This window comes from Acomys russatus, chromosome 12 (genome assembly GCF_903995435.1).
Source record: "Acomys russatus chromosome 12, mAcoRus1.1, whole genome shotgun sequence".
Classification (NCBI taxonomy): domain Eukaryota; kingdom Metazoa; phylum Chordata; class Mammalia; order Rodentia; family Muridae; genus Acomys; species Acomys russatus.
In genome coordinates this window covers 26,619,050-26,646,008 of record NC_067148.1, presented here as the reverse complement: position 1 = coordinate 26,646,008, position 26,959 = coordinate 26,619,050, and the positions used below count along the sequence as shown (strand labels likewise).

At 49.0% G+C, this 26,959-nt stretch overlaps 4 protein-coding genes across 5 annotated transcripts; 2 read left to right on the top strand and 2 right to left on the bottom strand.

The window, feature by feature from the left end:
* The first annotated feature begins 7 nt into the window (after positions 1-7).
* Ankzf1 (ankyrin repeat and zinc finger peptidyl tRNA hydrolase 1) lies at positions 8-6,584 on the top strand. Of its 2 annotated transcripts, XM_051154066.1 has the most exons (13): positions 8-301; positions 1,975-2,081; positions 2,293-2,395; positions 2,515-2,708; positions 3,052-3,164; positions 3,253-3,400; positions 3,617-3,845; positions 3,984-4,136; positions 5,025-5,487; positions 5,628-5,739; positions 5,840-6,007; positions 6,138-6,223; positions 6,439-6,584. In XM_051154066.1, exons 1-13 carry the CDS (start codon positions 154-156, stop codon positions 6,560-6,562), a joined length of 2,148 nt encoding a protein of 715 aa, XP_051010023.1. In that variant the 5' UTR covers positions 8-153; the 3' UTR covers positions 6,563-6,584. The 2 variants fall into 2 exon arrangements, with proteins under 2 accessions (XP_051010023.1, XP_051010024.1); XM_051154067.1 differs by lacking the exon at positions 3,253-3,400 and having other exon boundaries at positions 3,018-3,164.
* Positions 6,585-6,867: 283 nt separating this feature from the next.
* Glb1l (galactosidase beta 1 like) lies at positions 6,868-17,096 on the bottom strand. Its single transcript, XM_051154065.1, has 16 exons — positions 17,030-17,096; positions 16,689-16,864; positions 16,327-16,477; positions 15,918-15,978; positions 10,118-10,212; positions 9,818-9,992; positions 9,661-9,719; positions 9,439-9,560; positions 9,302-9,342; positions 8,996-9,114; positions 8,655-8,729; positions 8,455-8,544; positions 8,205-8,318; positions 7,677-7,808; positions 7,285-7,503; positions 6,868-7,134 (listed from the first exon to the last, which is right to left on the bottom strand). Exons 1-16 carry the CDS (start codon positions 17,087-17,089, stop codon positions 6,871-6,873), a joined length of 1,953 nt encoding a protein of 650 aa, XP_051010022.1. The 5' UTR covers positions 17,090-17,096; the 3' UTR covers positions 6,868-6,870.
* Positions 17,097-18,533: 1,437 nt separating this feature from the next.
* On the top strand, positions 18,534-21,622 carry Stk16 (serine/threonine kinase 16). The gene is made up of 8 exons (XM_051154053.1): positions 18,534-18,733; positions 18,905-19,079; positions 19,593-19,812; positions 20,005-20,138; positions 20,291-20,411; positions 20,538-20,633; positions 20,978-21,099; positions 21,206-21,622. Exons 2-8 carry the CDS (start codon positions 18,994-18,996, stop codon positions 21,342-21,344), a joined length of 918 nt encoding a protein of 305 aa, XP_051010010.1. The 5' UTR covers positions 18,534-18,733; positions 18,905-18,993; the 3' UTR covers positions 21,345-21,622.
* A 1,407-nt stretch (positions 21,623-23,029) lies between these two features.
* On the bottom strand, positions 23,030-24,768 carry Tuba4a (tubulin alpha 4a). The gene is given in 5 exon segments (XM_051153717.1): positions 23,030-23,421; positions 23,424-24,000; positions 24,237-24,380; positions 24,608-24,708; positions 24,711-24,768. Coding segments are annotated over 5 exon segments (1,257 nt in total). The 5' UTR covers positions 24,754-24,768.
* Between the last annotated feature and the right edge of the window lie 2,191 nt (positions 24,769-26,959).

Below are 26,959 nucleotides of genomic sequence, written 5' to 3'. Positions count from 1 at the left end.
GTTGTGGGTGAGGGCCGAGGGGCCTTTCAGCGTGGAGATGGCCTGAGCCGGGTGGCTGGAGCCGCCGCAGTAGGATCTCGCTTTGGAGGACTGTCTCTCCCCTCCGTTTCTGTTCCAGGAGCTGGCTTCTGGATAGTTCTTCTAACTTCAGCCATGTCGCCGGCTCCAGGTGCCACCCCAGCGCCTGCCTTGATCTCCCTGTTGGACCTCACCGTGGAAGCGCCACTCGTTCGGGGCCTGAGCCTGGTGAGCCAACCTGCCGGGGAGGCTCCGGCCGGGGCGCCGCGTACTTCCTGTCCAGGTATCCGGGATGCTTTGGGGTGGACCTATGAGGAACGTCACAGGGTTCTGTGGACCCGGTCAACAAGGAAGACTTTCATACCGTGTTTTCACAGCTTAGGAATCCATACTGATTCTTTCTGTTGGACACGTTTGTTCCAATGTATTTCAACCTTGGGTGGTTCACCGTGCTGGCCCATGAATTGTCGCCCAATAACTCTAGCCGATGTTTATATCTCGTCACATTAATACCACTGCTTTTAAAACTCAGTTCCTAGGTCTGTTTCAAATTGAAGTGGACTCTACTCAGATGTATTCCCCTGTGCTAAATATAAAATAATTTACCGAGTTTTGTACATTAGTTTGTCTCTGGCTGAGGTTTGCAGTTTTCTTAGGTTGCCCATTGTAACTGGAACTGTAAGGTGTAAACTGGCATTTAGGAACTGGTTTTATATAGTTAAAAGTAATTTTAATCTGGGAGTTGTGGCACACACCTGTAATTCCAGCACTGAAGAAACGGAGGCAAGAAAGAGACGTGGAGGTTCAAGAACCACCTTATACTATACAGTGAGACCTTATCTGAAAAAAAGAAACAAAACAAAACGGTTTACGTGCTGGAGAATGTAGCTCAGTAGTAGACCTGGCTTCCATGCCCAGTACTGCAGAAGTACTATTCTAGGGCTTAACGACACCTGAAGTGAGGTTTTGATTAGATATCAAGATGTTGTGCAAAATTCTTGTTTTCCTGGGTGTGTGCTTGCTCATCCTCAAAGAGGCCACGGTGTACACCCACAAGTTTACTGTTGGGAGCAGGAGGGCCTACGGGGTTGCCCATTATGCATAAGTGAGGGTTTTTTTGGGTTTGGTTTTGAGACAGGGTCTTACTACATAGTCTTGGTTGGCCTAGAACTCACTTTGTAGACCAGGCTGACCTCTAACCCATAGAAATCTGTCTGCCTCTGCCTCCCGACTGCATTTGTAAAGAGGTAAGTATACTTCTTTAGCCTTTACTGTGTATCTGAGGGTTTGGAAGACATTGATTCAGGAAGCATTTTCCTGATTGATGTCTCAGTTTTGATAATTTACCCTTGCTAGAAGGCTCTTCAGGTGTGTTAGGTAGCACTTAACAGACTGAAAAGGGGGAGGAGTGGGATGCAAACTGATGATACAGAACATGCTTAGGATGTGCGAGGTCTTAAATTAAAGCCCTAATACCAAAAAGAAAAGAATTTAACCTATCATTTGTTTCTACAAGATTTCCCTAAACAATCCATTTTGGTAATTGAAATGTAACGTTTATGTTAATTTTCATGTATCATTTCAAAAGTGTATTTATTGTATAAAATAGTTACTTTATCATTTATTTCATGATTGCCAGAATGTAAATTCTTGAAAGGCAAAGTCATACCATCTTTTTCTTCTGTATTGTCCTTGTAATAGCTATTCACTGTAGTTGTAGGTACCGTAGGTTCACTGTAGGCCGGACATAAACCCTCTTTACTTCCAGTTACCCCTTTCTTTCTTTTTTTGTTTTTGAGACAAGGTTTCTCTGTGTAGACTTGGCTGCTCTGGACTCGCTTTGTAGACCAGGCAGGCCTCGAACTCACAGAGATCCACCTGCTCTGCCTCCCAAGTGCTGGGATTACAGGCGTGCGCCACCACGCCCGGCTCCAGTTACTATTTTCTTTTGTTCAGGAGAGAGCACAAGCTCAGGAAGAAAAGTATCTCCTTGTTCTCTGGATATTTCAGACAAATTGTTTTGTTCAGCATGTGACCAGATCTTCCAGAACCAGCAGGAACAGGTAAGGCCAGAGATGGGGCTGGATGTTAGAAGCAAAAGTGTAGTGGCGGGTGGGAGGAGGCAGCCGTGGGTTTACCTGAAGTCAATAAAGATCCATACTTGGTGCTAAGCTGGTTATACATCCCAGAGGTCTGGGACTAGCTTTGCCTACTGTACAAGGCCAAGATGGAGCACAGTTCCACTCTCTGTCTCCTTCTCTCCCTTCATACCAGAGAGAACATTATAAGCTTGATTGGCATCGCTTTAACCTAAAACAGCGTCTCAAGAACAAGCCTCTCCTGTCAGCTTCAGACTTTGAAAAGCAAAGCTCCACAGGTGACGCTTGGTGTGGGAAAGCCTGTATGTGGGCAGGAGATAGGGTGGAAAAGCCCCCAGGGTTTGAATAAAGGTCAAAGGGTGGCCTGTCAACTTGTATATCCCATGTTTGTCGACAGGAGATCTTTCCAGCATCTCAGGATCAGAAGACTCAGACTCAACTAGCGATGAGGACTCGCTGACACTGGATGTGGGGAGGGCTGAATTTGAGAAACCTAAACGACCCCAAGGATTCTACCCTCATCGGGTCCTTTTCAAAAACGCCCAGGGCCAGTTTTTTTATGCCTATCGATGTGTCCTAGGCCCTCACCAGGCAAGTAACAGTATAGGTTGTGTCATCAATCCCAGCTTTTGTATACTCAACCTAGGTTTTCTTTAGCCAATGTATATTTTATTTCTTTTGTTCCTTTTGGGTAAGGATAATCTTGAATTGAAACTGGCCAGAATCTTGAAAGGGTCAAGTGCAGTGGGATTAAGTCTAAATTGTGATTCTTCCACTCCCATCTTCCACCACTACAGCTGCAATCCTCAAATATCCTTTGCAGAATGGAAATGAGGCCAAGGCGGTTGCAATGATGATAATGCAAGGGTAACACTTGGTCTCTTGCTCTCAGTCGTGTAGCATGTGGAGTATTTTTGTTGCATCTGTTGTCTAGGTTCCCCCAGAAAAGGCAGAATTGCTGGTTCAGAACCTACAAAATGGAGGTCCCAGATACTACGTGGTGCTCATGGCTGCAGCTGGACATTTTGCTGGTTCCGTTTTTCAAGGGTGAGAGGGTGCTGCATGGGGTAAGGATGGACCCCATTAACCGGGGAGCACCGCCTGGTCTCTAGTACTGAGTCTGTGCCATCTACAGAAGAGAAGTGGTGGCACACAAAACCTTTCACCGCTATACCGTGCGGGCCAAGCGGGGTACAGCCCAGGGGCTTCAGGATGCCCAGGGTAGGGCATCACGCTCTGCTGGAGCCAGCTTGAGGCGCTACAATGAAGCCATGCTATATAAGGTGAGTTAAGCCTCACAGATCGGGCACTCTTCTGATCTCTTGGTTGTTCTGGTTTTCTGGGTAGACAACAGGGATCTCCAGAAATGTCCTCTCATTGTTTCTCTATATATATCTTTCTTTCCCTGCGTGTGACCAGATGGCCATTGTTTGGTCTGGAGATTTTTTTTTTTTAAAGACAGCAGGTGAAGATATACTAAGTTGAGTTACTTTCTTTAGGATGTTCGTGACCTGTTGGCAGGGCCAACCTGGGCTAAAGCGCTAGGAGAAGCAGAAACAATACTGCTACGTGCCCCACGCTCTGGCCGGTCCTTGTTCTTTGGAGGCCAGGGAGCACCCCTACAAAGGGATGATTCCCGTCTTTGGGATATCCCCCTCACCACCCGCAGACCCACTTTTGGAGAGCTTCAGCGTGTACTCCATAAGCTGACCACCCTGCAGGTGTATGGTGAGCTTTCCAGACCATGGGATCTCGTGGACAGACCTGTGCATCTGTGGGGTCTTCCAGCCCAGGAACTGCAGCCCAAATGATCTGAGCCGGCTTCTCCACATCTACAGTTGAGAAAGTTTTTGTGTTTCACAACAGATGAAGACCCTCGAGAATTGGCCACATTTCACTCACCTGAGACACACTGGAAACCAGTGAAAGAGAGAAAAAAAGCTACTGAGAAAGAAGAAGCAAAGGTCCCCGGTGATGCTGATAAGGCCCTGGGGCAGGATGAAGAATCACTCAAACAAGGTTTGTGTACCATCGGGCATTTTCCAATGTGTCTGCATGTCTGCCTTGGAAATGCTGTGGCCATGGCCAATTCTTATTACTGGGCCATCTACCAGTTTGTAGGTGAGCCCTTAAGCCACGCCCATAGCCATTCACTTATCCCTATGAGCAAGTGTTTGTAAACCAAGTATGCTGTAGTGAGCAAACATTTTTTTCTTTTGTTGTTTTGATAGTATCTCACTTCATCCCAGACTGGTCTAGAACTCACTATGTAGCCCACACTGGCTTTGAAATCATGGCAGTCTCCCTGCCTCAGCCTGCCAAATTCTGGGATTGCACACATGAGCCACCACACCAAGCTGCTTCCTTCCTGGGGCAGGGTCTTTGTTGTCTAGCCCAGGCTGATCTGGAACACTCACTCTCCTGCCTCCAGTTTCTGAATGCTGGGATTATGGGCATGTCCTACCACATCCATCAGCTGAGACATGTTTAGCGACCCTGCCAAATCTTACTGCTGCTCATAGACACTGCTCTGGTACTTAGCATGGAGGGAATGCATTGTTTTGAGTTTGGTTGGATGCTGTGTTTTGGGCTAACAGTTGCCCTGTCTGTCCTACAATTCATCATGTAGACCAGGCAGGCCTTGAACTCTCAGAGTCCACCTATCTCAGAGTCCACCTGTCTTTGGCTCCCAAGTGCTGGGATTAAAGCCCGTGCTGCCATGCTGTTGTTTCCTCTATCTGTGCTGCCCTAATGCTGCTCATTGGGAAAGTCCAGGCACGGAATAAAAACACTTCATTTCAAGAGGATCTGGAATATCTTTTATAAACATAAACCCATCCGAGGATGCCCACATCCACACCTTTTCCCTAGTCCTAACATAGCTCTGACATCATATTTTTTTCCTAGGTCCAGAGTCTCAGGAAGAAGATGGTTCCCAAGTAGAGTTGGAGCTAGTAGAATTGACACTGGGGACCCTTGATCTTTGTGAATTTGAGGTATTACCCAAGCGGAGGAGGAGGAAAAAGAAGAAGGAGAGAAGTCAAGACCAGCAGTGTGAGACACATGTGACTCCTCTTCAGCAACCTCAGCCAGCCCAAAGGGTTACAACCCCAATAGACACTTTGGTTGATGAAACCAAAGCCCCTGGTCAGCCGGAGCTCTGGGATATGCTTTTAGCTGCTTGCCGAGCTGGGGAAGTTGAGGTGCTAAAGCTGCAGCTAGCCAATGGGCCTGCAGACCCTGGGGTTATGTCCCTACTCAATGCCCCTTTGGGATCTGGTGGCTTTACTCTCCTGCACGCAGCAGCTGCAGCTGGAAGAGGCTTAGTAGTTCGTCTGCTGTTGGAGGCAGGTGCTGACCCCACTGTGCAGTAAGTATTTCCATCCTGAGCCAGTTTAGGTATAGAGAGCATAACGTGGTAGCTCATGTTGCCACTTGATGCTATTTCCTTGGGTGATGCCAGGAAAAACAGGAGGCAAGTTGAACTTGGTTTGGGATTTTTGTCCTTAGGGACTCTAGGGCTCGGCCACCTTATATTGTAGCAGCTGACAAGTCAACGCGTAACGAATTCCGAAGGTTCATGGAGAAGAATCTTGATGCCTATGATTACAACAAGGCTCGGGTAGGCTGGAAAAGGAGCTACAGGGTGGGGGGCATCATAGATCCTCACTCAGTCTTTCTACTTCCTTGTAGTTTTACATTATCTTTGGGAAATCTTCCAGGTGCCAGGGCCACTGACTCAAGAGATGGAGGCCCGGCAGATTACAAGGAAAAAGGAGCAGAAGGCAGCTCGACGGCAGCGGGAGCAACAGCAGCGGAAGCAGAGGGAGCAGGAAGAACTGGAGCAAGAAGAGCAGCGGCGATTTGCTGCCCTCAGTGACCGAGAGAAGGTGAGGCCATAGGTTTTTGCACTGCAAGGCTTCCACAGGAGCATCTGTCCCCTCCCCAGCCTGAGCTGTTATTTCCTGAGTGTGCTGTTCACCTCTGGGACTTGTCGGTAACTTCTTTTCTGCTTTGCAGAGAGCTCTGGCTGCGGAACGCCGACTTGCTGCCCAGTTGGGAGCCCCTTGCCCTCCAGTTCCTGACTCCGCAGTTGTCAATGCTGGGTATGGGGCTGGGGGATGAGTCAAAGGGTGGGCTCGTGTGTTGCAGGAGCCATTGGGATAAGGGGAATGAGTACCTGCATGCTGTGCAGAAGGGTTGTGGAGGGGACTTGAGATTCCCTGGGAGCTTTAAGCACTGGGCAATGCATGGGTGGGAAAGTTGTGGGGTACTTGAGTTGTGGAGTACTTGTCCAGTCATTTTTCTTCCTTTTGTTCAGACGCTGTTGGAGTTGTGGAGGATCCCTCCAAGGCATCACTCCCTTTCACTACCTCGACTTCTCTTTCTGCTCCACACGTTGCCTCCGAGACCATCGCAGTCAGGCAGGGAGGCCTTCTTCCTGATTTCTTACAGCCACCTGGGGCCAACTCTAGGCCCTGAGGACACATCCAGACCTAGAGCTCCCTTCCTTCTCATGAAGCTCAGCATTGTTTGGAAGATGGGGGTGAAGGACACTCAGGAACCAGGGCAAAGACAGGGCCACAGAGGTGTGTGAAGCCAGTACTGTCTTTGGAATTTAATCACAATAAAGTTTGGAAAGAAAGCTGTATGTGTACTTACATTCAGAGGGATTGTAGCCTTTGATTCTTTATGGTCACTGTAGCCAGCACCAAAGGATCTTGCCCTGTATCCCAGACTCAAGGGTCATCTTTCAGTGCCCACTTAACTCCATTGGTTCAAATGAACGTTGTGTTTCTGAGAGAAAATAGGTATACCCCCAATGCAAAGTGCTATTGAGGATAGGCTTGTCCAAAAATTGGATTTGAGGGTCATGAGGCGCATTTTCTAGCTCCAGCAATGTGATTTTGTTCATCGATCTACTAAACAGGAGAAGTTTTGGCACGTATAGGGTCTGTTGTGGGCCCCGCTTTGTCCAGTACCGGCCCAAGTTAAACCCATTGATCCACACTTGGCCCTGGTGGAAGGGATGAAAGAGAAAAACCAAGGATCAGCTGCGGGGTGGAGTTAGCCCTCTCAAATTTCTGATCAGGCTAGTAATTTCTGTTCCCTGTTGGTTTTTCTTTTAATGTGCCCCCACAATTCCAAACACCACCATCAGTAGTACCTTGGTCCATCCAGGTAGGTAGAGAAACGTGTCCCCAAGTGGGCCCACAACTGAAAACGTTGTGGAATAGAAGGCAGGGACAGTGGGGGGAGCTTGAGGCTGTGCTCTCTTCATCAGCTGCAGGGGGAACCACCATCTCACCAGCTTATCCACTTTGAGAGGGAACATCATCCACTCAGTGAGGATCGTCTGCCCTAGGAGTGGTGGCTCTAACAGGCCCTGTGGGGAAGTGAAGGAGGAGGCACTGAGTCGGGGCTCACGCTGCCCCTCATCAAGCTCTGGATGTCACTGCCATGTCCACATCCTCAGCCTAAGGACAGAGGTCTTCCATTAGGCCCCCGCTCTCCAAGAGGTGTCAGCGCACTGGGGAAGGAGAGGCAAAGGCAGCTCACCTTGAAGTCACTGTGGTTAGACCCGAAGCTGAGCCTCCCCATGTTCTCTAGCAATATATCCAGCGTGGCCCCTGCTTTCCCAGTCAAATACAGTTCGTGTTTCAAATTCCGCTCTAGAATGCCCTTGAATACCTGCGGATAGGAGACAGGCTGTGGTGAAGCAGGAGCCCAGAGCTCGGCTCTTGGCCACTACACAGCTTGTTTGCAGCTAAGGAGAGCAGTCACCCTATGGCCATCTGTCATGCTACTGCTCTGCTTTTTGAGACAGGGTCTCTACGTAGTCCAGACTGCCAACATTCACTAGATAGCCCTGCTCTGTGATTCCCTGCGTCAGCCTGCTGCATGCTGGGAACGCAGGTGTGCTCCATCATGTCCCTAATCACGTTCTCCCTTGTCCCAGCGTGCCAGCTTGTAACCATGTGGGCAGACAGGTGGGGAAGGGTTGAAGATGGGGAACATTAAAGCTATTGGGTATTTGGGAAAGAGATGAAATCGAGATCAGAAATTGGTTGGGAATTAGGTTCTTACCCCATCTACCATCACATAGGCACGGTCATGAACTCCATTATTTGGTACCCAGAATGGTGTTGGTTCAAAAACAGTGTAAGTAAGATAGGTCCGGTACAACATGAAGCCATGGTCCTAGATACAGAAGCATCCTTTAAGATGAGCTGGTGATAAGAAGGGCACTGTGAGGAAGATTACTAACTAAAGGGACTTTTGGCAGTAGCTGTTGAAGGGGCCTGCCATTCTTGTCAGGTGTGAGCTTAAGCCTTACCTGTTTGGCAGCCTCAAAGGTCAATGGCAAAACTGAATGGATGGGGCCATGGGGGCAGAGAAAGTCTAGGAAAGCCAGCAAACTCCCATCCTGTGAGGACATAGGGCAACCAAACTGCTAAGTTTCTGAATCAAGGGCTGCTCAGGGTAGCTGATTCAGAAAACAATGGTATAAATCAGAAAAGGTGAGGAGAAACTTACCAGGTTCATAGTCAAAGGTCCAAGTTTCATCTTGGGGCTGGGGGGAGGTAAAGGTCCCAACGGGATTTCCTGGAACTGAGCCCAGATTCTCTCAGTAGTCATAAGAAAACCCAAATAATCCAAGGCTCTAAAAGGTTCTTGACCTGGAACCCAGGGATGGGCTGAGGGAGCCATGAAGACCCTAGCATTTCACATGTGTAATTCCCCAGACGGTCCTATGGGAGTGGGAAACGCTTCACAGAACGCTAAGAGGGCTCTGTTACCCACACAAACACCACCAGTTTGTAGGGCTCCTTTTACAATGTGGGCACTCTCCCTTTCCCCAATTAATAAAAGGGCACCTTGCTGATGACATTTCGGATTGCAAAAAGCTTAGGTGTGGGGTCCCCTGCTTCAGATATGGGTGCATCGTAGTCATAGCTGGTGGTAATTGGAAGGAAGCGTCCCTTCTCATCAGCACCTGGGTTAAAATAATTGGATTAGTTCAGCATCATCCTAGGAGATAAACACTAAACTAAGAGCCTTGTGCAGAAAATCTGGCCATTGGCAAGAAAGTGTAGTCACAGCTACTACACATGCAAATCTCTCCAGCCCAGGATTCTAGTTCCTTGTTTTCCCCCTGCTTCCACCACAGGGATGTTACTCACCATTCCAGTATCCAAAGTTAGTGCCTCCATGGAACATATACCTAAAGTGGGGGTGGATGGGGAGAAAGGGCAAAACTGACCTATAGAATCTCAACTTTAACCCCCAGCTCCCAGGAACATAGTGTGTCTCCAGTTACATGTTCACACTGGCTCCCAATTTGAGCATTTTTTCTAGTCCTTGGGCTACAGTTGGACTGGGCCGTGTGGAATGATTTTGGCCCCAGTAATCCAGCCAGCCTGTATAGTACTCAGAGTTCACCTAGAGGGAGACGTGAAAAGGGGCCACAGTGAGGAGGGAACAAGCTGGACCCGTTCCAGCCAGACTATCTTTCCCATTTCCCTTCCTGATGGCCTCTTACCAATGGCCCATGGGGTTCATAATTTCGAAGCATGGAAAATATTTTGGTCATGTTGTCAGCTGCAAAAAGAAACAAGGGTTAAAACAACAACAACAACAAATATCACAGAGGGGGTGCCCATGCCCCAGACTCCACTCCCAACCCTTCTTTAGGAGACCTGGGCCAAAATCTATAGTGGTATAGAGTCCCTGGAGGGAGCCGCATTTGAGTCCTAGAGGTCCATCTGTGGTAAAGAGCAGGATTGTGTCTCCTAGTAATGCACGGAAGAGGCCAGCCAAGTGTCTCATGTAATTGTAGTCACAGGCCTTGTAGCTCCCATATTCATTCTCCACCTGCCAGGGAGAGGTGCGGGGGGGGGGGGGGGGGGGGGGGGAGGAAGAAGAGCCCAGCTGTGAGACAAAGATGGTAAGGCCACCTTGTACCCACTTCTCTTGCCCAGCCCATTTCCCATTCATACCTGAATGCTGATGATGTTGCCTCCATTGTGGTAGAGAAAGGGATATATCTTCGGCAGCAAGACGTTGAACCAGGAGTCCACAGCAGCAAGGAAGGCTATGGGAAGGAGTGGTGTGCTCTGCCTATTAGGGGCCACTACCTTCATAGCCTTCCACCCCCACCAGCATGCCTGATAGCATCCACAGTGCTAACTCTGGGCCATCGCTTCCCTTTCCCTGGATCATAACTAAACCTCGAGCATTGACTTTTTAAAAAAGATTTATTTATTTATTATGTATACAGTGTTCTGCCTACATGTGTGCCTGCCAGCCAGAAGAGGACACCAGATCTCATTATAGGTGGTTGTGAGCCACCATGTGGTTGCTGGGAATTGAACTCAGGACCTTTGGAAGAGCAGCCAGTGCTCTTAACCTCTGAGCCATCTCTCCAGCCTGACTTTTTTTTTTCAGAGATTTATTTATTTATTTTACATATTTGAGTGCTTTGTTTTTCACGCACACCAGAAGAGGAATTCAGATTCCATTACAGATGGTTTGTGAGCCACCATGTGGTTGCTGGGAATTGAACTCAGGACCTCTGGAAGAGCAGTCAGTGCTCTTAACCGCTGAGCCATCTCTCCAGGCTCTGAACATTGACTTTTTAAAAAAAGTAATTATTTTTATTTATTTATTTGTTTATTTGCATGTGTATGAGTTTTGCCAGCATGTATGTCTTTGCATCGTGTGCTTGGTGACTGCAGAGGAGGCCAGAAGATGGGGTTATCCTCTAGAACTGGAGTTACAGTTGTGAGACACCACATGGGTGCTGGGAATAAAATCTGAGTCCTCTAGAAGAACAATCAGTGCTCTGATGCACTGAGCCACCACTTCAGTCTCAGGAGCAGTGACTTAGAGGAAAGAAACCTTCAGAGCACAGGAAACTGTAGTGGTTCCTCAGACTCCATGTAAGAAAAAGGCAAAACACATAGCATGGAGCTAGTATATCATCAACTTGCACCTGAGAGTATTGTGAACTTTCACAGAAAAGTGTGTTTGACCTGTATGGACTCTGATGTAATGAACAGTCCACAGGAGTTCATGCCTTAAATTCTCAACTCCTATAGCAGGGCATGGTGGCGCACTCCTTTAATCCCAGCACTCCAGAGGCAGAGGCAGATAGATCGCTGAGTTTGAGGCCAGCCTGGTCTACAAAGCAAGTCCAGGACAGCCAAGGCTACACAGAGAGACCCTGTCTCAAAAAAAAAAAAAAAAAAAAATCTCAACTCCTACTTATTACTTTGATGATTGCCTCAGTGACTTCATCCATGTTATGTCCTCTGTCCAACACATTCTCTCCCATCCTAGTTGATGCTAATTTGTCTTAATTTTTTATTTTCTTTCTTTCTTTTTTTTTTCTTTTTTTGGTTTTTTGAGACAGGGTTTCTCTGTGTAGCTTTGGCTGTCTTGCACTCACTTTCTAGACCAGCTTGCCATCTACATCCCAGAGTGCTGGGATTACAGTCATATGCCACTGTGTCTAGTTTACGCTCATATTTTAAATTTTATTTATTTATTTATTTATTTATATGCATGTATATGCTATGACGATATGCCAGCTGAGGGGGCTGGAGAGATGGCTCAGAGGTTAAGAGCACTGACTCTTCCAGAGGTCATGAATTCAATTCCCAGCAACCACATGGTGGCTCACAGCCATCTATAATGAGGTCTGGTGCCCTCTTCTGGCCTGAAGGTGTACATGCAGGCAGAGCACTGTATACATAAATAAACAAACACAATCTTAAAAAAAAAAAAGGTATGTTAGCTGAGAGCTGATTTGGACCAACAAATAGTTAAATTTAATGTTGTTGAGAGTAACACTAGTGGTGTGTGTGTGTGTGTGTGTGTGTGTGTGTGTGTGTGTGTGTGTGTGTGTGTGTGTGTGTGTGTGTGTACATATGTACCACGGCAATGTGTGAAAACCAACCAGGAGTCAGTTTTCTTCTTCTACCATTTGGGTCCCAATCATCAAACTCAGGTCATCAGGCTTAGTGACAGGCATTATTTATTTATTTATTTAATGTATGAGTGCTCTATCTGGAGGTCACCTGCATGCCAGAAAAGGGCATCCAATCTCAGTATAGATGGTTGTGAGCCACCATGTGGTTGCTGGAAACTGAATCAGGACCTCTGGAAGAGTAGACAGTGCTCTTAACACCTGAGTCATCTCTCCAGCCCAGTGGCAGGCATTTTCACTCATGCCTTAATATTCGTATTTTTAGACAGAGTCTTCTTGTAGCCCTGACTGTCTTGGAACTCACTATGTAAATCAGATTGGCCTTGAACTCAGAGATCCACCTGCCTCTGCCTCCTGAGTGCTGGGATTGATGGTGTATGGCACCACACTAACTAAGTCTTCCATTTTGTTTTAAATTTTCTGGCTAAAGCCCCTAAACCAGAAGTGGTATCCCATGACTGCAATCCCAGCACTGGAGGATGAGGAATCCAAGGTCATTCTCTTCTCTCAACAAGATTGAGGCCATCCTGGACCACTAGTCTCTCTCAAAACATGCAAACAAGCTTCTACCGCCCCCTTCATGCAGTCTCTTTTATGTACTTCACAAATCATACATGACATTTGTGTCCTTAACTGTTGCACTAATGGCAGGGCTCAGTGTTGTTGAAGCATCCCTGGCCATGAGGAAAAAGAAAGCTTAGCAAATAGCAGAGTTTCTGAGTAGATTCAGTGAAAGGTATTTTAAAGGACTTTTAAAATTTTTTGTTTGTTTCTTTGTTTGAGACAGGGATTCACTTTGTAGACCAGCCTGGCCTTAAACTCACAGCAATCTGCCTGCCTCTGCTTTACTGAGTGCTGGGTTTACAGGTGTGATGCCATATCCAGCCCTTTTTTTTTTTTTTAATCTTAAATTAAGGCTGGAGAGATGGCTCAGGAGTTCAGAGCACTGAATGTTCCTCCAGAGGACCCAGGTTCAATTCCCAGCACCCACATGGTAGCTCAAAACTATCTGTAACTCTAATATCTGACACCTTCACATAGACCTCTATGTGTGAAGCAAGTGAAACAACAATGCATTGAAAACAACAACAACAGGAAAACAAAAACAAAAACAGGGCTGGAGAGATGGGCCAGAGGTTAAGAACACTGTCTGCTCTTCCAGAGGTCCTGAGTTCAATTCCCAGCAACCACATGGTGGCTCACAACCATTATTATGAGATCTAATGTGCACTGTCTACATAATAAATAAATAAGTCTTAAAACAAACAAACAAACAAACAAAAACATTAAAAAATATATCCCAGCACTCTGGAAGGCAGAGGCAGGAGCATCTCCGTGAGTTTGAGGCCAGCCTGGTGTACAAAGAAAGTCCAGACAGCCAAGGCTCCACAGGGAAACCCTGTCTTTAAAAACAAAACAAAGCCGGGCGGTGGTGGCACGCACCTTTAGTCCCAGCACTCGAGAGGCAGAGCAGGTGGATCGCTGTGAGTTCGAGGCCAGTCTGGTCTACAAAGTGAGTCTAGGCCAGCCAAGGCTACGCAGAGAAATCCTGTCTCGAAAAACCAAAACCAAACCAAACCAAACCAAAACCACTACCACCACCAACAAGAACACAAAAGCCTATTTTAAAACCATTAAATCATTTAATTATTTTTCTTCTTATATTTTACATAAAGGAAGCCCATCCAGGCACATATGAAACCACATTTATTCACTCAACAAATATCCATGGGAGCTGACTATACTTCAAGCACTAGTATAGGTGTTTAGAAGGATGGATAAAGACAGAAAGAACCTCTGTCTTATGGATTCTCTCTCGAGTGGAGGCAGACAATAAAAACATGAGAGAAACTACATAGTGTGCTAGTGCTAAGAAGAACAAGGCAGGAAAGGTTCAGTATGGAATGCTTAAAATGTAGAAGGTGGCAGGAAGTGTCACGAAAGGCGATTTCTGCAGCAGGACTGGGGGAATACTACACGCGAAAGCCTTGAGGCTGTACGAAGGACAGCAATGCAGGCAGTACGGCCAGGGCCACGTGAGCGAGGCAGAGGGCAGATACCAAGGAGGCAGGCCCAGGGCCTGGGAGGCTGGTTAAGGAGCATGTGTTTCCTATTGAATGAGACGAGAGTTTATTAGGGAGGTTTAAGCGATTTATGACTTGACCCAAGATGTATGTTTAAACTGGTTTCACAGAACCCCACTAGCTGCTACAGATTACACAGGAGAGAAGGCCAGCAAGGAAAAGCAATGAGGATAGTAAGGTGCCAGCCAGGGGAGGTCTGGACCAGTAGGCGGCAGCAGAAGTGACCAGAGAGAGTTAAATTCAATGTTGATGAGAGTCATGCTGACAAGCTTGTCTAATGGTCTGAATGTAGGGTGACATGAAAAAATGTGAACAGAGGAGAGGTGTTACACTACAGTGCTTAGAGTGCTTGGGGGAGAAGGGACTGGGGTGCTGAGATGGGAAGAGTCTGGAAACAAGTAGCTGGTTTGAAAGGCCATACTAGAAACTTAGTTTCAGCAGTATCATTGCACCTTTTATTTGTCTGAATAGAGAAGCAACGTAGGAGTTAAGTGTGTGGGGGGAAATCCTGGGAAAGGCCCTCAGGGAGACATACATACTTGAAAGAAAACACAGGTCAGTTCTATAACACAAATGGATGAGATTACCTCGAGAACATAAGTAGAAAAGAGATCTATCCAAGGGCTGAGTCCTGAGGCAGTCCAGCATGCAGACGAGATGGACAGACAGACTGGCTGCTCAGAAAGCTTGTGAGGCAAGTGAAGCATCATTAAAGAAAAACTGGACTTTGTGGCTTTATTTTTCCTAAGGTAGTTTCACTGTATAGACTAGGCTGCCCTGAATGCTAGACCACCTTGCCTCAGCCTTCCCAGTGCTGAGATTTCAGGTATGCACCACCATGCTCCCTTAGAAGACTGAAGGACACAGTGATAGTCGGCTGAGTGCTGCTGACTAATTAAGAGGCACAAGGTTGCCAGATCACTGTGAAATTTACAACTAGTGGTCTTGAACAAAACAGAAACTGCATGCTGGCATTCTGTTAACTTCATCATTTTAAGTGTTCTGCCCAGTTATTTAGGCTTTGGAAATACTTTAAGGAACATTCTAGTACCCTATCCCCCAAACACGTCCATTTGCACCTCTAACCTCTTCTATTCTCCTGAATAAGCAATATCATCTTGATTGGCCAGAAAATTGATTTCTTTTTCCACCTGGGCTGCCATCTGGCCCCCTCTTTCAATAATTGCTTCCAAACTGTCTCTTAGGTCTGCTCTCTTCTTTCTTTCTTTTTGTTTGTTTGTTTGTTTATTTTTATTTTGTTGTTGTTGTTTTTCGAGACAGGGTTTCTCTGTGTAGCCTTGGCTGTCCTAGACTCGCTTTGTAGATCAGGCTGACCTTGAACTCACAGCAATCCTCCTGCCTTTGCCTCCTAAGTGCTGGGCTTAAAGGTGTGCACCACCACACCTGGCTTTATTTATAGCTTTGAAAAAACACCTGTCTCTGTTACAAGGACTCTGGCAGCCCATGCTGGCTTCCAATGTGCCCTGTAGTGGAGGGTGGTCTTGAACTCCTGATCCTCCTGTCACTACCTTGTAAGTGCTGGGATTATTGTGTGCATCACATGCCTGCTGTGCATCTCACACTATTTTTTATTTTGCAGAGACTAGACCTCTCAGTTCTCAGTGTCTAGCAGTGTGGTAGACATGAAGGAAAGAATAAATAAATGCATGACCTCCAAGTGAGGGATGGCCTCTTGTTCAGGCACTCAAATCTATCTCAACTCACCTGGATCTGAGGTTCTCAGAAGAATATTAGGTTTTCGAAGCAACCAAGATGGGAGACCTCCCTTGAGAAAAACATAAAAGCAACACATAAGCACGTAGGGGGTTTTGTTTTGACACAGGGTTTCACTCTGTAGCCCAGGCCAGCCTCAACCTTAAACAACAGTCTTCCTGTCTTAGCCTCCCAAGTGTTGGGATTACAGGATAAGCCACCTCTTGAGCTATAGATAGGTTTTGTTTTGGAGTGCATTGTTTGGTTGGAGGTGAGGGGGCAGTGGGGGTAGGGAGGAGGTGGTCGTAAAACCAGAGGGAGTTGAGTATAGTGCTGGAACTGGCCCCTAAAGTATGGGCAGAAAAGAGTGCTTGGAACCCAATACCTCCACCTTTGGTTCTGCCCTTCTTAACTAACTCACCATCTCCCACTCTGCACAGATGTAAGGTCCTGGTCTCAGTATGACTAACAGGTTCGCTTTAGCGGCCTCATTCAGAAAGGCAATGAGGTCCCGGCTGCCATTAAAGTTATAGACCCCAGGCTCCGACTCATGGTAGTTCCAGGGCACGTAACTGAGAAAGGAAGACGTTAGCAGAATCCAGAGGTACCTAGGAGACTCAGGACTTGAAGAGAAGCAGGTAGGAAGTGGTTCCAGGCTGCCCTTTCCCACCCTTGCCTGAGGAGTCCTGAGGCTCAAACCCTTTTCAAACTCAGTTTTCCTGGGAACCCCGTTGAAGAAAAGGTAAACCGCGCTTTCGCAAAGCTCCCTCAAGCACTTCTTACAACTGTACAGCGTTGAGGCCGCTCATTCGCATCTTGAGAAGCCGGTCCGCCCAAAGTACCCGAGGTACGCGAAAGTAGTGCAGGCTGCCAGAAATGTAGCGGAACGGGACCCCGTCTAAGAGGAATCTGTCATGTTGCCGATCCACTACGAAGGAGCGAGTGGCTCTCCCTTCTGCCTGCAGAGGAGACCGCCTGGCTCAGCAGAAATCTAGAGTGAGGGTCAGTGTCTGCCAAGCGCTTAAGAGATAAAACTGGCCCTGTCCGTGGTTGACCTTATCTCCTCTGCCGGATCTGTTTCCCTCTTTCCACACCCATACCGGCAGCTCGACCTCCCAGTTTACCTGGCACAGCAGCGGCGGTAGCACAAGCCACAGTAGCAGGGAGGGCAGGTCGGGCCGCATCTTCCGAGTCACGGCACTTACAGGGTTCTTCTACTTGGTGAGGGCTGTCCCACCCGTCACATCACGTGGCGGATTCCTGGGAGGGAACCTCATCAAGCAAAGGGGCGGAGACCACCTCAAATTTTCAGGCAGTTAACCCGGACTTTGCCTTTTGCCTGCAGTCATCCACCATACCCACTAGTTTGTAAAATCCTCTATGTGTTACTCCCCAAACTGCTGTTCACAATCAGCATCATCGGCATCACCGGGGAGCTTGTTAGAAATGCAGAATTTCGGGGCCCTACTCCAGGCCTATAGAATTAGAATCTGTATTTTAACAAGAAGCCTTGCTCTTCTACACTGAACTCTCTGAGGGCTGGTAGGACATCCTCAATCTTCGTGACTAGCAAACGGTCTAGCTCATATCAGGTTAAATCTATATAATGGTAGCAGGAGGGCTAAAACAGGTTCAGAAATATCAGAAAACGTAGAAAATCTTCACGGTGACCACAATTATGGAAAGGGGAAACCGGGGTACAAAGGGCCTGGTCACTGTATCATTTTTGGAGGTACACTCCTTTCCAATATATCTCTGCCTGTCTAGCAAAAGATGTGCAAAGGCTTGGAAGTCTAATTTTTCATTTATCCTGCCTTCACAGCTGTGGATTTGAGGATCAGGGTAGAAAATATTATTATTCCTGATTATTGACAAACATTGAAGGCTATGTGTCAAATATTATATGAAAGACATCTCATTTAATCTTAAAACAACCCATGAAATAATCCTTATTCTCATCTTACACACGAGGAAAATGAAAGTTGGAAATATTAAGTGGCTGTCCAAAGTCACAACCAGTTCAGTAGAGCTGGGATTGGAACTAGTCAGTTTGGCTTCACAATTCACAGCACTTAGCCATAGGTACTGTCTTACATCTGAGAAAAGTGGGGATCTGAGAAGCTAAAATAACTTCCTGGAGGTTACACAGCTAGGAGACTGTTAGGACCAGATTGAGAAACTGACACTCTGGTTCTAGGGCGCACTCCAACACTAGCTAAGGCAGTAAAACATAGGCCAGAGCCCCGAAAGTGTTACGGGATAAGATCTCCAGGCATCTAAGGACCAGCACCAGCCCCTCTCTGGACCCTCCTCCAAGCTACACTGTTTTAAGCCACTTTCTGACCCCAGCTTGTGGGAGTTATGAGACCTCCTACCTCCGACATTGGGGGTACGGAGGTCCTAAGGGCCCCAAGGCAAGAGCCTGGATTGCTACAAGCCCCTGAGTCTTGACCCTTACAGAAGGTCAAATGGGAACCCTAAGTGAGATAGAGAAACCATTCCACCCCAAGTCTAGTCGGGCCCCGTCTCTCACTTCCGGGTCCCCACATCCTCTTGCCGCCTCTTGCTGCTAGGATACGGCGGGCCGTTACTTCGACGCGGGATGATGACGTCACCGGTACTTCCGCTCCCTGGCCCTTTGCTCGGGCCTGAGCCAGGTCAGTGAGGAGTGTGTACCGGCAGACCCTCGGCTTGCTCCCGGTCGGCAGAGGGAGGGATCGGCCAGAGGTGGGCTCGAGTCTCGCATCTCCTGCGCGGCCACGCCATGCTCAGTCGGCGTGAGAGTTGGACCTGGCTGAAGGTGGGCCGGGGTTGAAAGAAGCGGCCTGGTAAGACGCAGCGTGCGTGGCCTGAGGCTTTGGGGTGCCAGAACTCAGTCTTCTTAGCTCTGGAGTCGCCAGGCCTCTTTTCTTTAGACGGCCTGAGCTTCTCCGCATTGATACTTCTGTGGCTGTCAGGATTGTTTCTTGACCCGCGGCGACCTACTGTTTTCATTCCAGCATGATCCGCTGGTCCTCCAGCCCATCGCCTGGAAGAGCCCACTCTCCCTGGAAGAAAGACCATCCTTGAAGAGGATGACTGAGAAGTTATGGGCCACGCACTGTGTGTCTGCTCCCGGGGGACTGTCATCATTGACAATAAGCGTTACCTCTTCATCCAGAAATTGGGGGAGGGGTGAGTGTTTGGAAGTCACTTAGCTAGTCCCAGGTCACTTAGGGACGGTGGTCTGCCTTATAGTCTACCTCACCCGACCGCTTAGCTGAATGGTCAACAAAGTGGATTCTGGACCCCAGCCTCCCAGATCCACCTTGTGTGACCCTAAGTATGGTTTCTTCTGCTTAAACAGAGATGATGATAATGCCTCACCGAGGGACTTGGGAGAGCTAAGTGATATAGGATATTTTTAAAAATGTGTCACTCGGTGGGCTGGCTCATGTGCAATTGATAAATGTTGGTTGCTATGTCAAATTAACTGAATGTCTTGTGTTCAGACCAGAGGGACCTCAGTGATTCGTGTCCCTGCTCTTAGGAGCTCAGACCCTAATAGTCTTGAAACTATATGAAAGCCACATCTTGGGAGGGTTTTCTGGTCCATGTGAGAGGTGCTCCTCCCTCAGGGAATGCCTCTGAGTCCAAGCCGTGTGGGAGATGACCTTGGTCTTTCACTGACCCCCCTTTGACCCACAGTGGGTTCAGCTATGTGGACCTAGTGGAGGGGTTACATGATGGACACTTCTACGCCCTGAAGCGAATCCTGTGTCATGAGCAGCAGGACCAAGAAGAGGCGCAGCGAGAGGCAGACATGCATCGCCTCTTCCAGCATCCAAACATCCTTCGCCTCGTGGCTTATTGTCTGAAAGAACGGGGTGCAAAGCATGAAGCCTGGCTGTTGCTACCCTTCTTCAAGGTCAGAAAGACTGCTGGTTACAGGAGGGATTGAAACAGCCCTACCCAAATATAAGCAGGCTAGGAACACATGCCCTGATTATGGCCACGTTACATTTGGGGCTTAGAGGACCATAGGGTCCTACGTGAACTCGACATCCTGGGACACTTTGAAGAGGCTTCAAAAACATCGCCACACAAACTTGTGTTGTAGAGAGGTACGCTGTGGAATGAGATAGAAAGGCTGAAGGACCAAGGCAACTTCCTGACTGAAGACCAAATCCTTCCGTTGTTGCTGGGTATCTGCCGAGGCCTTGAGGCCATTCATGCCAAAGGTTACGCGCACAGGTCAGTGGGAGGGCCCTATGCTCTTATCAGGGCCAAGGGGAAGAACTGTGCCAAGAAAAATCGGGGTTTCTCTGCACTCTCCCCCATAATGCTCCTTGGTATCTGGGCTTCCCTGCCCAGGATGCCTTTGGATCATTTTCACTTCCCTCTAGGGACCTGAAGCCCACCAATATTTTGCTTGGTGATGAGGGGCAGCCGGTTCTAATGGACTTGGGTTCTATGAATCAAGCGTGCATCCAGGTGGAGGGCTCACGCCAGGCCCTAGCTCTCCAGGTAAGAGAGTCTCCAGGTTCTTTTGGCTGTCTCCTCCCCATCCCCAGCTCATTCTGATGCATGCACTACTTTGGTCACATGATAAGGCTTATGCTCCACTTTTGAGCTCTGGGGACACTATTCCAGGACTGGGCGGCCCAGCGGTGCACCATCTCCTACCGGGCACCTGAACTCTTTTCTGTGCAGAGCCACTGTGTCATCGATGAGCGGACTGATGTCTGGGTGAGGAGCATGTGGGTGGGAACCTGGGTGGGGAAGGGTGCAGCGTGGAGTAATAGGAAGGAGACCTTTGCTTTCTGTTGCACGAACCCCAGAACCACAGTGTGTCTCCATACCTCTCACTTCCTTCCTGGAACCATCACCGAGATGTTCTCAAGAAGCTGTGCAATCTCTGTGGCTGAACTGCCAGGGGCAGCAGCTAAGCAGGGGCTGCGGAGGCTTCCTGCTAACAGAGTTCCTCTGGGTCAGGTTGGCATATCTTTAGCTTACATGGTCTCCTTTTACCATAGCAATAAGGAGCGAGCTGCCATTTCTCACCTGCCAGAAACTAACCAAATTCTGCTCAGTCCCTAGGCTGTGTGCTTTATGCCATGATGTTTGGGGAAGGCCCCTATGATATGGTGTTCCAGAAGGGTGACAGTGTGGCCCTTGCTGTGCAGAATGAACTCAACATCCCACAAAGCCCCAGGTGAGCAGTAAGGGACACCGAGTGTGGCAGACTTTTGCCTAGTTGGCCAAGTTGGGATCTTAGCCTGGACTGGAACCTCTGGGCCTCTGCCCTCCACCTCCCACAGGCACTCTTCAGCACTGCGACAGCTTTTGGCCTCCGTGATGACTGTGGACCCCCAGCAGCGCCCTCACGTTCCTGTCCTCGTCAGTCAATTGGAGGCGTTGCAGCCACCAGCTCCTGGCCAGCACACCACGCAAATCTGACCAAACCAATGGCCATGTTGGGAAGATGACCCTGAAACACCCTCATCGGAACTCCTTCCGTTCTACTCAGGATGGCTCATACAGCTAGGGGCAAGGATGGCGGGTCCTAGTATGTTCTGTTCTTTTATCCCAAGACCTGGGCAAGGAGCCTAGGGCGAGTTGGGAGAAAGTAAACCAGAAAATATGGCTCAACTGGGTTGCTGGGTGCACATCATGTTCTGCCTCCAAATCTGGGAGCAGGAGAATAGGTAAACAGAATAAAGTGAAAACAAACCATGTGTATTTTAGGTCAGTGTGTCTGGAGGGAAAGGAGAATGAATTGTCTGATTGCTATTTCCAAGGGAATAGCCTCCGAAGAGGAACTGGTATGGTGTCAGGACGCAGATGTGCTTCTTAAGATCTGGCTGCTTAACAGCAGGCAGGTCCTTAAGCTTGCCTTAGTCAAAACCAGAGAACCCCCAGCCTGAGCTGGTTCCTCCCTGTGCCAGCAGTGGGAACAGGGGCCCCTTGAAAACACTCTTTTTGTCATTCGTTCCCAGGGTGGGTTGCTTAGTCAGAACAGCTCAGCTCAGCAGGCTTGCCAAGTCCATGACCTCTGGGTGGAAGCACACCAGGTCTCCCTTCTCAGCGGAGGACAAAGGGAGTGAAGCTGGCAGCCATTTTTCCAGTCTCCCTGACTCTTCTAGCTCACACATAGTTAATAATTGATGAGGCTACTAGCCTGTGGCAGCATCCAGCAGCCACTTCCTGCCCCATTTGCTGAGTAAACAGGCACCCTGCCTTAGCTGGGTTTTAAACCCGTTCCTCAGGGAAGGGCACTGCGTCCCTGAATCACCAGGGAGGGGAGGCAAGGGCAGGGTTGGTGCTCCTGTTCTGAAGACTTTGAAGCTTCCTCCCCCAAGCCATGACCACCCCTAGGTGCTGACGTCAACATGAGTCCTAGGGTGCCTATTAGTGAAGTCTAATTTTTCCCTAGGGTCCAGGCAGGAGGCACCCGCCTCAAGCAGAGGGTGAAGCCAAAGAAAGCACAAACAGAGGGGAGACGACCTGACTTTTAATAGCATAGTTCCAGCCCCAGAAACCAAGATAGACAGCAAGCTATACAAAGCTGCCAGAGGTGCAATGGTACAAACAACTAGGAGAGTGTCCTTGTTCCCGCCCATCCCCCAAGTGTGTGAAGTGGCTCTATGCCCAGAAACTTCAGTCCCACCCAGCCTCCATCTCCAAGCCCTCAGGGTTCAAAGGAGCCCAGGCCAATCTTTCCATTGAAAGAAGCAGCAGCAAGAAAAAAGCAGTGCAACTATTGATCACAGAAACTACCAGGCATTGGTTTATATTTAGAAAAGTGAAGACTTGTATCTTGCAATAGTTTGTAGCTAGACAGATGAGTTCCCAATTTGGTCCTTGTTTCTTTCCTATCCTGGGATTGCTTAGGCACTTAGGTCAAAGTCCTTAGGTTCATACTTTCTTGGGCTTGGTGCAGGGCCCCTTGGCAAGTCTCACCTTCAGCCCTGTAAGAATAAAATAAAAGGGCACCATCAGCACACAGCAGGAGTTAGCAGCTACAGCAGAAAAGGAGACAGCAAGAGCTCAGGCAGTAACAAAGGGGACAAGAAACTATGCCAGGAGACTTTATTTGGAGATGATTTTTCAATAAACACAGTGAACAGGCTCCAAGTAGCTGTCTATTCTTCTACTTCATCCTCTTCCTCATAGGACTTGATGCCTACTTTCTCATAATCATTTTCTAGGGCATCCATGTGCTCTCAAGCCTCAGAGAACTCACCCACCTCTATGCCCTCACCCCCACACAAGTGTACAAAAGCTCTCTTGGCATACATCAAGTCAAACTCGTGGTCTAGGTGGGCCCAGGCTTCAACAATGCCACTTGGGTTGCTCAGCATGGAAACTGAATGCTGTACCTTGTTCAGGTCACCTCCAGGCACCACAGTAAGTGGCTGGTAGTTGAAACCAATCTTGAAGCCTGTGGGACACCGGTCCACAAACTGGATGCTGTGCTTGGTCTTGATGGCAGCGATGGCAGCGTTCACATCCTTAACCACCACATCTCCTGTTACAGCATGCAATAGGCCATGTACTTGCCATACCAAGGGTCATACTTCACCTTCTGGTTGGCAGGCTCAAAGCAGGCATTGGTGATCTTTGGCACTGGCAGCTGTTCATGGTAGGCCTTTTCTGCAGAAATGAGTGGTGCAAAGGTGACCAAGGAGAAGTAGATTTGAGCATAGGGAACCAGGCTAGTCTGGAACTCTGTCAGGTCCATGTTGAGAGCCCCATCAAAGTGCAAAGAAGCTGTAATGGAGGATACAATTTGACTGACAAGGCAGTTGAGGTTGGTATAGATAGGGAACTCAATATCCAGGTTGTGGCGGCAGATGCCATAAACAGCCACATTGTCCACCATGAAGGTCCAGTCTTAGTGTTCCAGGGTGATATGGGTGGTTAGGAAAAAGTGATAGGGAGCTACTACATCTGTGGACACTTGTGGAGCTAGGTAGATGGAGAAATCCAGCTTGGACTTCTTGTCGTATCTGACAGAAAGCCACTCCATCAGCAGAGAGGTGAAGCCAGAGCTGGTGCCCCCTCCAAATCTGTAGAATACTAGGAAGCCCTGAATTCCTGTGCACTGATCAGACTGAAAGGCAAGGAGGAAAGAGCAATATAGGCAGGGGAAAGGCCTGAGGAAGTTTCTTCTAGTTTTATGAGGCCTAAAATAGCTCAGATGTTAGGGCAAAGGCTGACTGTCCCCTAACAGCAACAAATTCTAAAACACAACTAGAAATGATCCCAGGAATGGATCTGAAAAATCACTTTCCCTGAGCACAGAGTCCAAAGCCCCCCACCCCCGCCCCCACCAGGCTGCAGTCTCACCAGCTTTCGGATCCAGTCCACTACTGGGTCGATGATCTCTTTTCCAATGGTGTAATGGCCACCAGTATAATTGTTGGCTGCATCTTCTTTCCCAGTGATAAGCTGCTCTGGGTGGAAGAGCTGGCGGTATGGGCCATTTCGGATCTCATCTGAAAGACCACAGATCACATTGCTAGGGCAAAACCACAGGGCTATGCTCAGCCGAGACCTTCCTCCTCCCCACCCTCAGAGTGGCAGCTGAAGATAAATGTAAGAGCTACGTTATCCTTCTGCCAGCGTGGGGTCAGCATTGTTCAGCTTCAAATAAAGCCAAGAGGCTTCACGATCACAAAAACCCAGTCAAGACACTCTTAAAGAGAGACACTCTCCACTTTCCACGCCCCCCCCCCCCCCAGCTCATCAATGACAGTATGCTCCAGATCCACAAAAACTGCCTCAGGCACATGCTTTCCAGCTCCAGTTTCACAGAAAGTGATGAAGAATCATCCCCTCCACCAATGGTCTTATCGCTGGGCATCTGCCCATGAGGCTGAATACCATGTTCCAGACAGTAGAGCTCCCAGCATGCATTACCCACTGGGACACCTGTTTGCCCCACATGGACTGTAATGCACTGACGCTGGGGGGATACAGAGAAGGTCACAGTGTAAGTGCCACATCAACAACCCCCCCCCCCCATTTCATAAGGTTCCCTCCCACCCTGTTGCCTATTAGCTAAATGACTCAGTTGGTAAAAGTACAGTAAGGTTGGGGCTGACAGAGGTCAAAAGCAGCTGGCAGGCTCTCCAGTATTCTAAGTACAGGGCTCCCCAGAAGTCCGGTAAGGCAGTCAGACCCCTTGGCCTAGTTCTTGGTAGAGAATTTATTAAGTGAGAGAGAACTGCATAATCCTGTTACAGCCACAGGATACCCAGAGAGGACAGAGAGGGCATGCACACAGGACAGGCAGGGCTGCAGCAACCATGGGTGGAGGTGGAGCAGAAACAGAGATAACAGACTGACTGACTTTCCGGCTGCTTCTAGAAATATGTTTTACAATTTATAGCCAGCAGCCTCCTACTTGGTTAAGCTTTGCCTTGAAGATTAACTAAAATTTCTTACAACACTCTCTCCTTCTTTCCTGTGGGCAAAAAGGTGTCTCAACCTTCCATCTGGTATCAACTGACCATTCTGGCCATCCGGATGCCGGAACCCCCACTTTAAATCCCATCTGGCCCTGGGGGGATCAATCCCATCTGGCTCCTCTCCCCACCTCCACCCCCACACTTTGCGTTGCTTCACCACCTCCATCCTCCGCCTCAGCCCGCACGGAAATAGCAGCGATAATGCGGGGAAGAGCTGACGGCAGGTGCAGGCAATACAGGTATACTGGAGCCCAGGCAGCCTGCGGCTCCGTTCAGGCGGCCCATAATTTAACCCCTGCAGCACCAAAGTTCCACAACCAAATGACGTGTGTGTGTGTGTGTGTGTGTGTGTGTATGTGTTTGTGTAGGCACACGACAATGTCTAAATACTCAGAAAAGGAAGTGGAACCTGCTAGGGGGCCCTTGAGGAAACCCGTCTTGCTGCACCAGGCAAGGGGAGCGCCATCTGTACCTGGGCCCTACGTCTCTGTTCTCCCACTGGAGACTTTCCAGTTATTTCCCAGCCGAAAGCCCGGATTGGGTTTCTGCCCCCGCTCCGGGGCTATAAATACAACCCCCTTCATACACCTCTTTCCCCTCCCCCGCCAACCTGGCCTCGACCGGGGCTGTCGATCAGCGCCAGCTGTCTCTTGCCTGTCCCTCTGGGCACCCGCGCTCCCGTAGGAGGGGCCCAGTGGCCTGCCGATGCCGAACCCCGTTCCCGCCACCCCTCCCGGCTCAGAAGGGGGTGCTGAGTCACGTAGGGGGGTGTAGGTGGGAAAGAGGCACACAGCGGAAAATGGGGTGCAGTACCAAGTAACCCCTTCCACCAGCCGGCGCTAAGCACGTGTTCAAGCAGTTCCCGGGATTCAGGGAGTAGGGAAAGGTGAAGGGGGCAGCCAGGGGCAACCATGCAGGTCTTCTGCCGCCGGAGGAGAGAGGACTGGGTGCAGGACCGCGTGACTCCCCTCTGGAGGGTTGGGGCACAGACGCTTTTATACGGCAGGAAGGCACTACATGAGGGCTCCTCTCTGCTGGTGAAGAAGCACCCTCTCCCAGTTCCCAGGCTCTGAAGGTGGACAGTACACTAGGCCAAAGTCACCAGGAGGGGTGGGGGAAGTGCAAAACTCCTGCATCTCCTGGAGACTAGGAATGCTAAGGAAAGGGTCCTCAGCATCTCTAGAGAAAGGTTCCCCCAAAGGAGCGGGGGCATTTATTTACAGGATCAGAGAGATCTCGGTGGGGGCCTCACTCACCATGATGAGTCTAGGTTGTGCGTCTCACGTAGAGTCGGGGTCACGGGTCTCGGTGAGATCTGCGGAACTGCAGTGCCGCACCTCTCTTATAGGCAGGAGGCGGGACCCGCGCACTCAGCCCGCCCACCATGGGGCGGGGTGGTCTAAAAACTACACCCACCTCAGGGTAGGTAGCCACTAGTGAAGCCAAGTCGGATCCCCACCCACTGCCACGCCAGATTTCCCTCACCTGTCGGGTTTGGGTTAGAAGCAGCGGCCCATTTTCGTTCCTAGTTTTGAGTCCCGAATTCCGAAGGCCCGAAGCAGGGACGCAGGGTGTGGTGGCAGGGCGTGTCTCGACTGC

Bases quoted from the DNA above. Each gene is read 5' to 3' on its own strand.
- Ankzf1 (XM_051154066.1), top strand. From the start codon at position 154: ATGTCGCCGGCTCCAGGTGCCACCCCAGCGCCTGCCTTGATCTCCCTG. The intron at 302-1,974 runs GTATCCGGGATG...TCTTTTGTTCAG, and splicing joins GCCGCGTACTTCCTGTCCAG to GAGAGAGCACAAGCTCAGGA. The intron at 2,082-2,292 runs GTAAGGCCAGAG...CCTTCATACCAG, and splicing joins TCCAGAACCAGCAGGAACAG to AGAGAACATTATAAGCTTGA.
- Stk16 (XM_051154053.1), top strand. From the start codon at position 18,994: ATGGGCCACGCACTGTGTGTCTGCTCCCGGGGGACTGTCATCATTGAC. The intron at 19,080-19,592 runs GTGAGTGTTTGG...TTTGACCCACAG, and splicing joins ATCCAGAAATTGGGGGAGGG to TGGGTTCAGCTATGTGGACC. The intron at 19,813-20,004 runs GTCAGAAAGACT...CTTGTGTTGTAG, and splicing joins TGTTGCTACCCTTCTTCAAG to AGAGGTACGCTGTGGAATGA.
- Glb1l (XM_051154065.1), bottom strand. From the start codon at position 17,089: ATGCGGCCCGACCTGCCCTCCCTGCTACTGTGGCTTGTGCTACCGCCG. The intron at 16,865-17,029 runs GTAAACTGGGAG...TCTCCTCTGCAG, and splicing joins TACCGCCGCTGCTGTGCCAG to GCAGAAGGGAGAGCCACTCG. The intron at 9,343-9,438 runs GTAACTGGAGAC...CCCCCACTTTAG, and splicing joins TTGGGAGCCAGTGTGAACAT to GTATATGTTCCATGGAGGCA.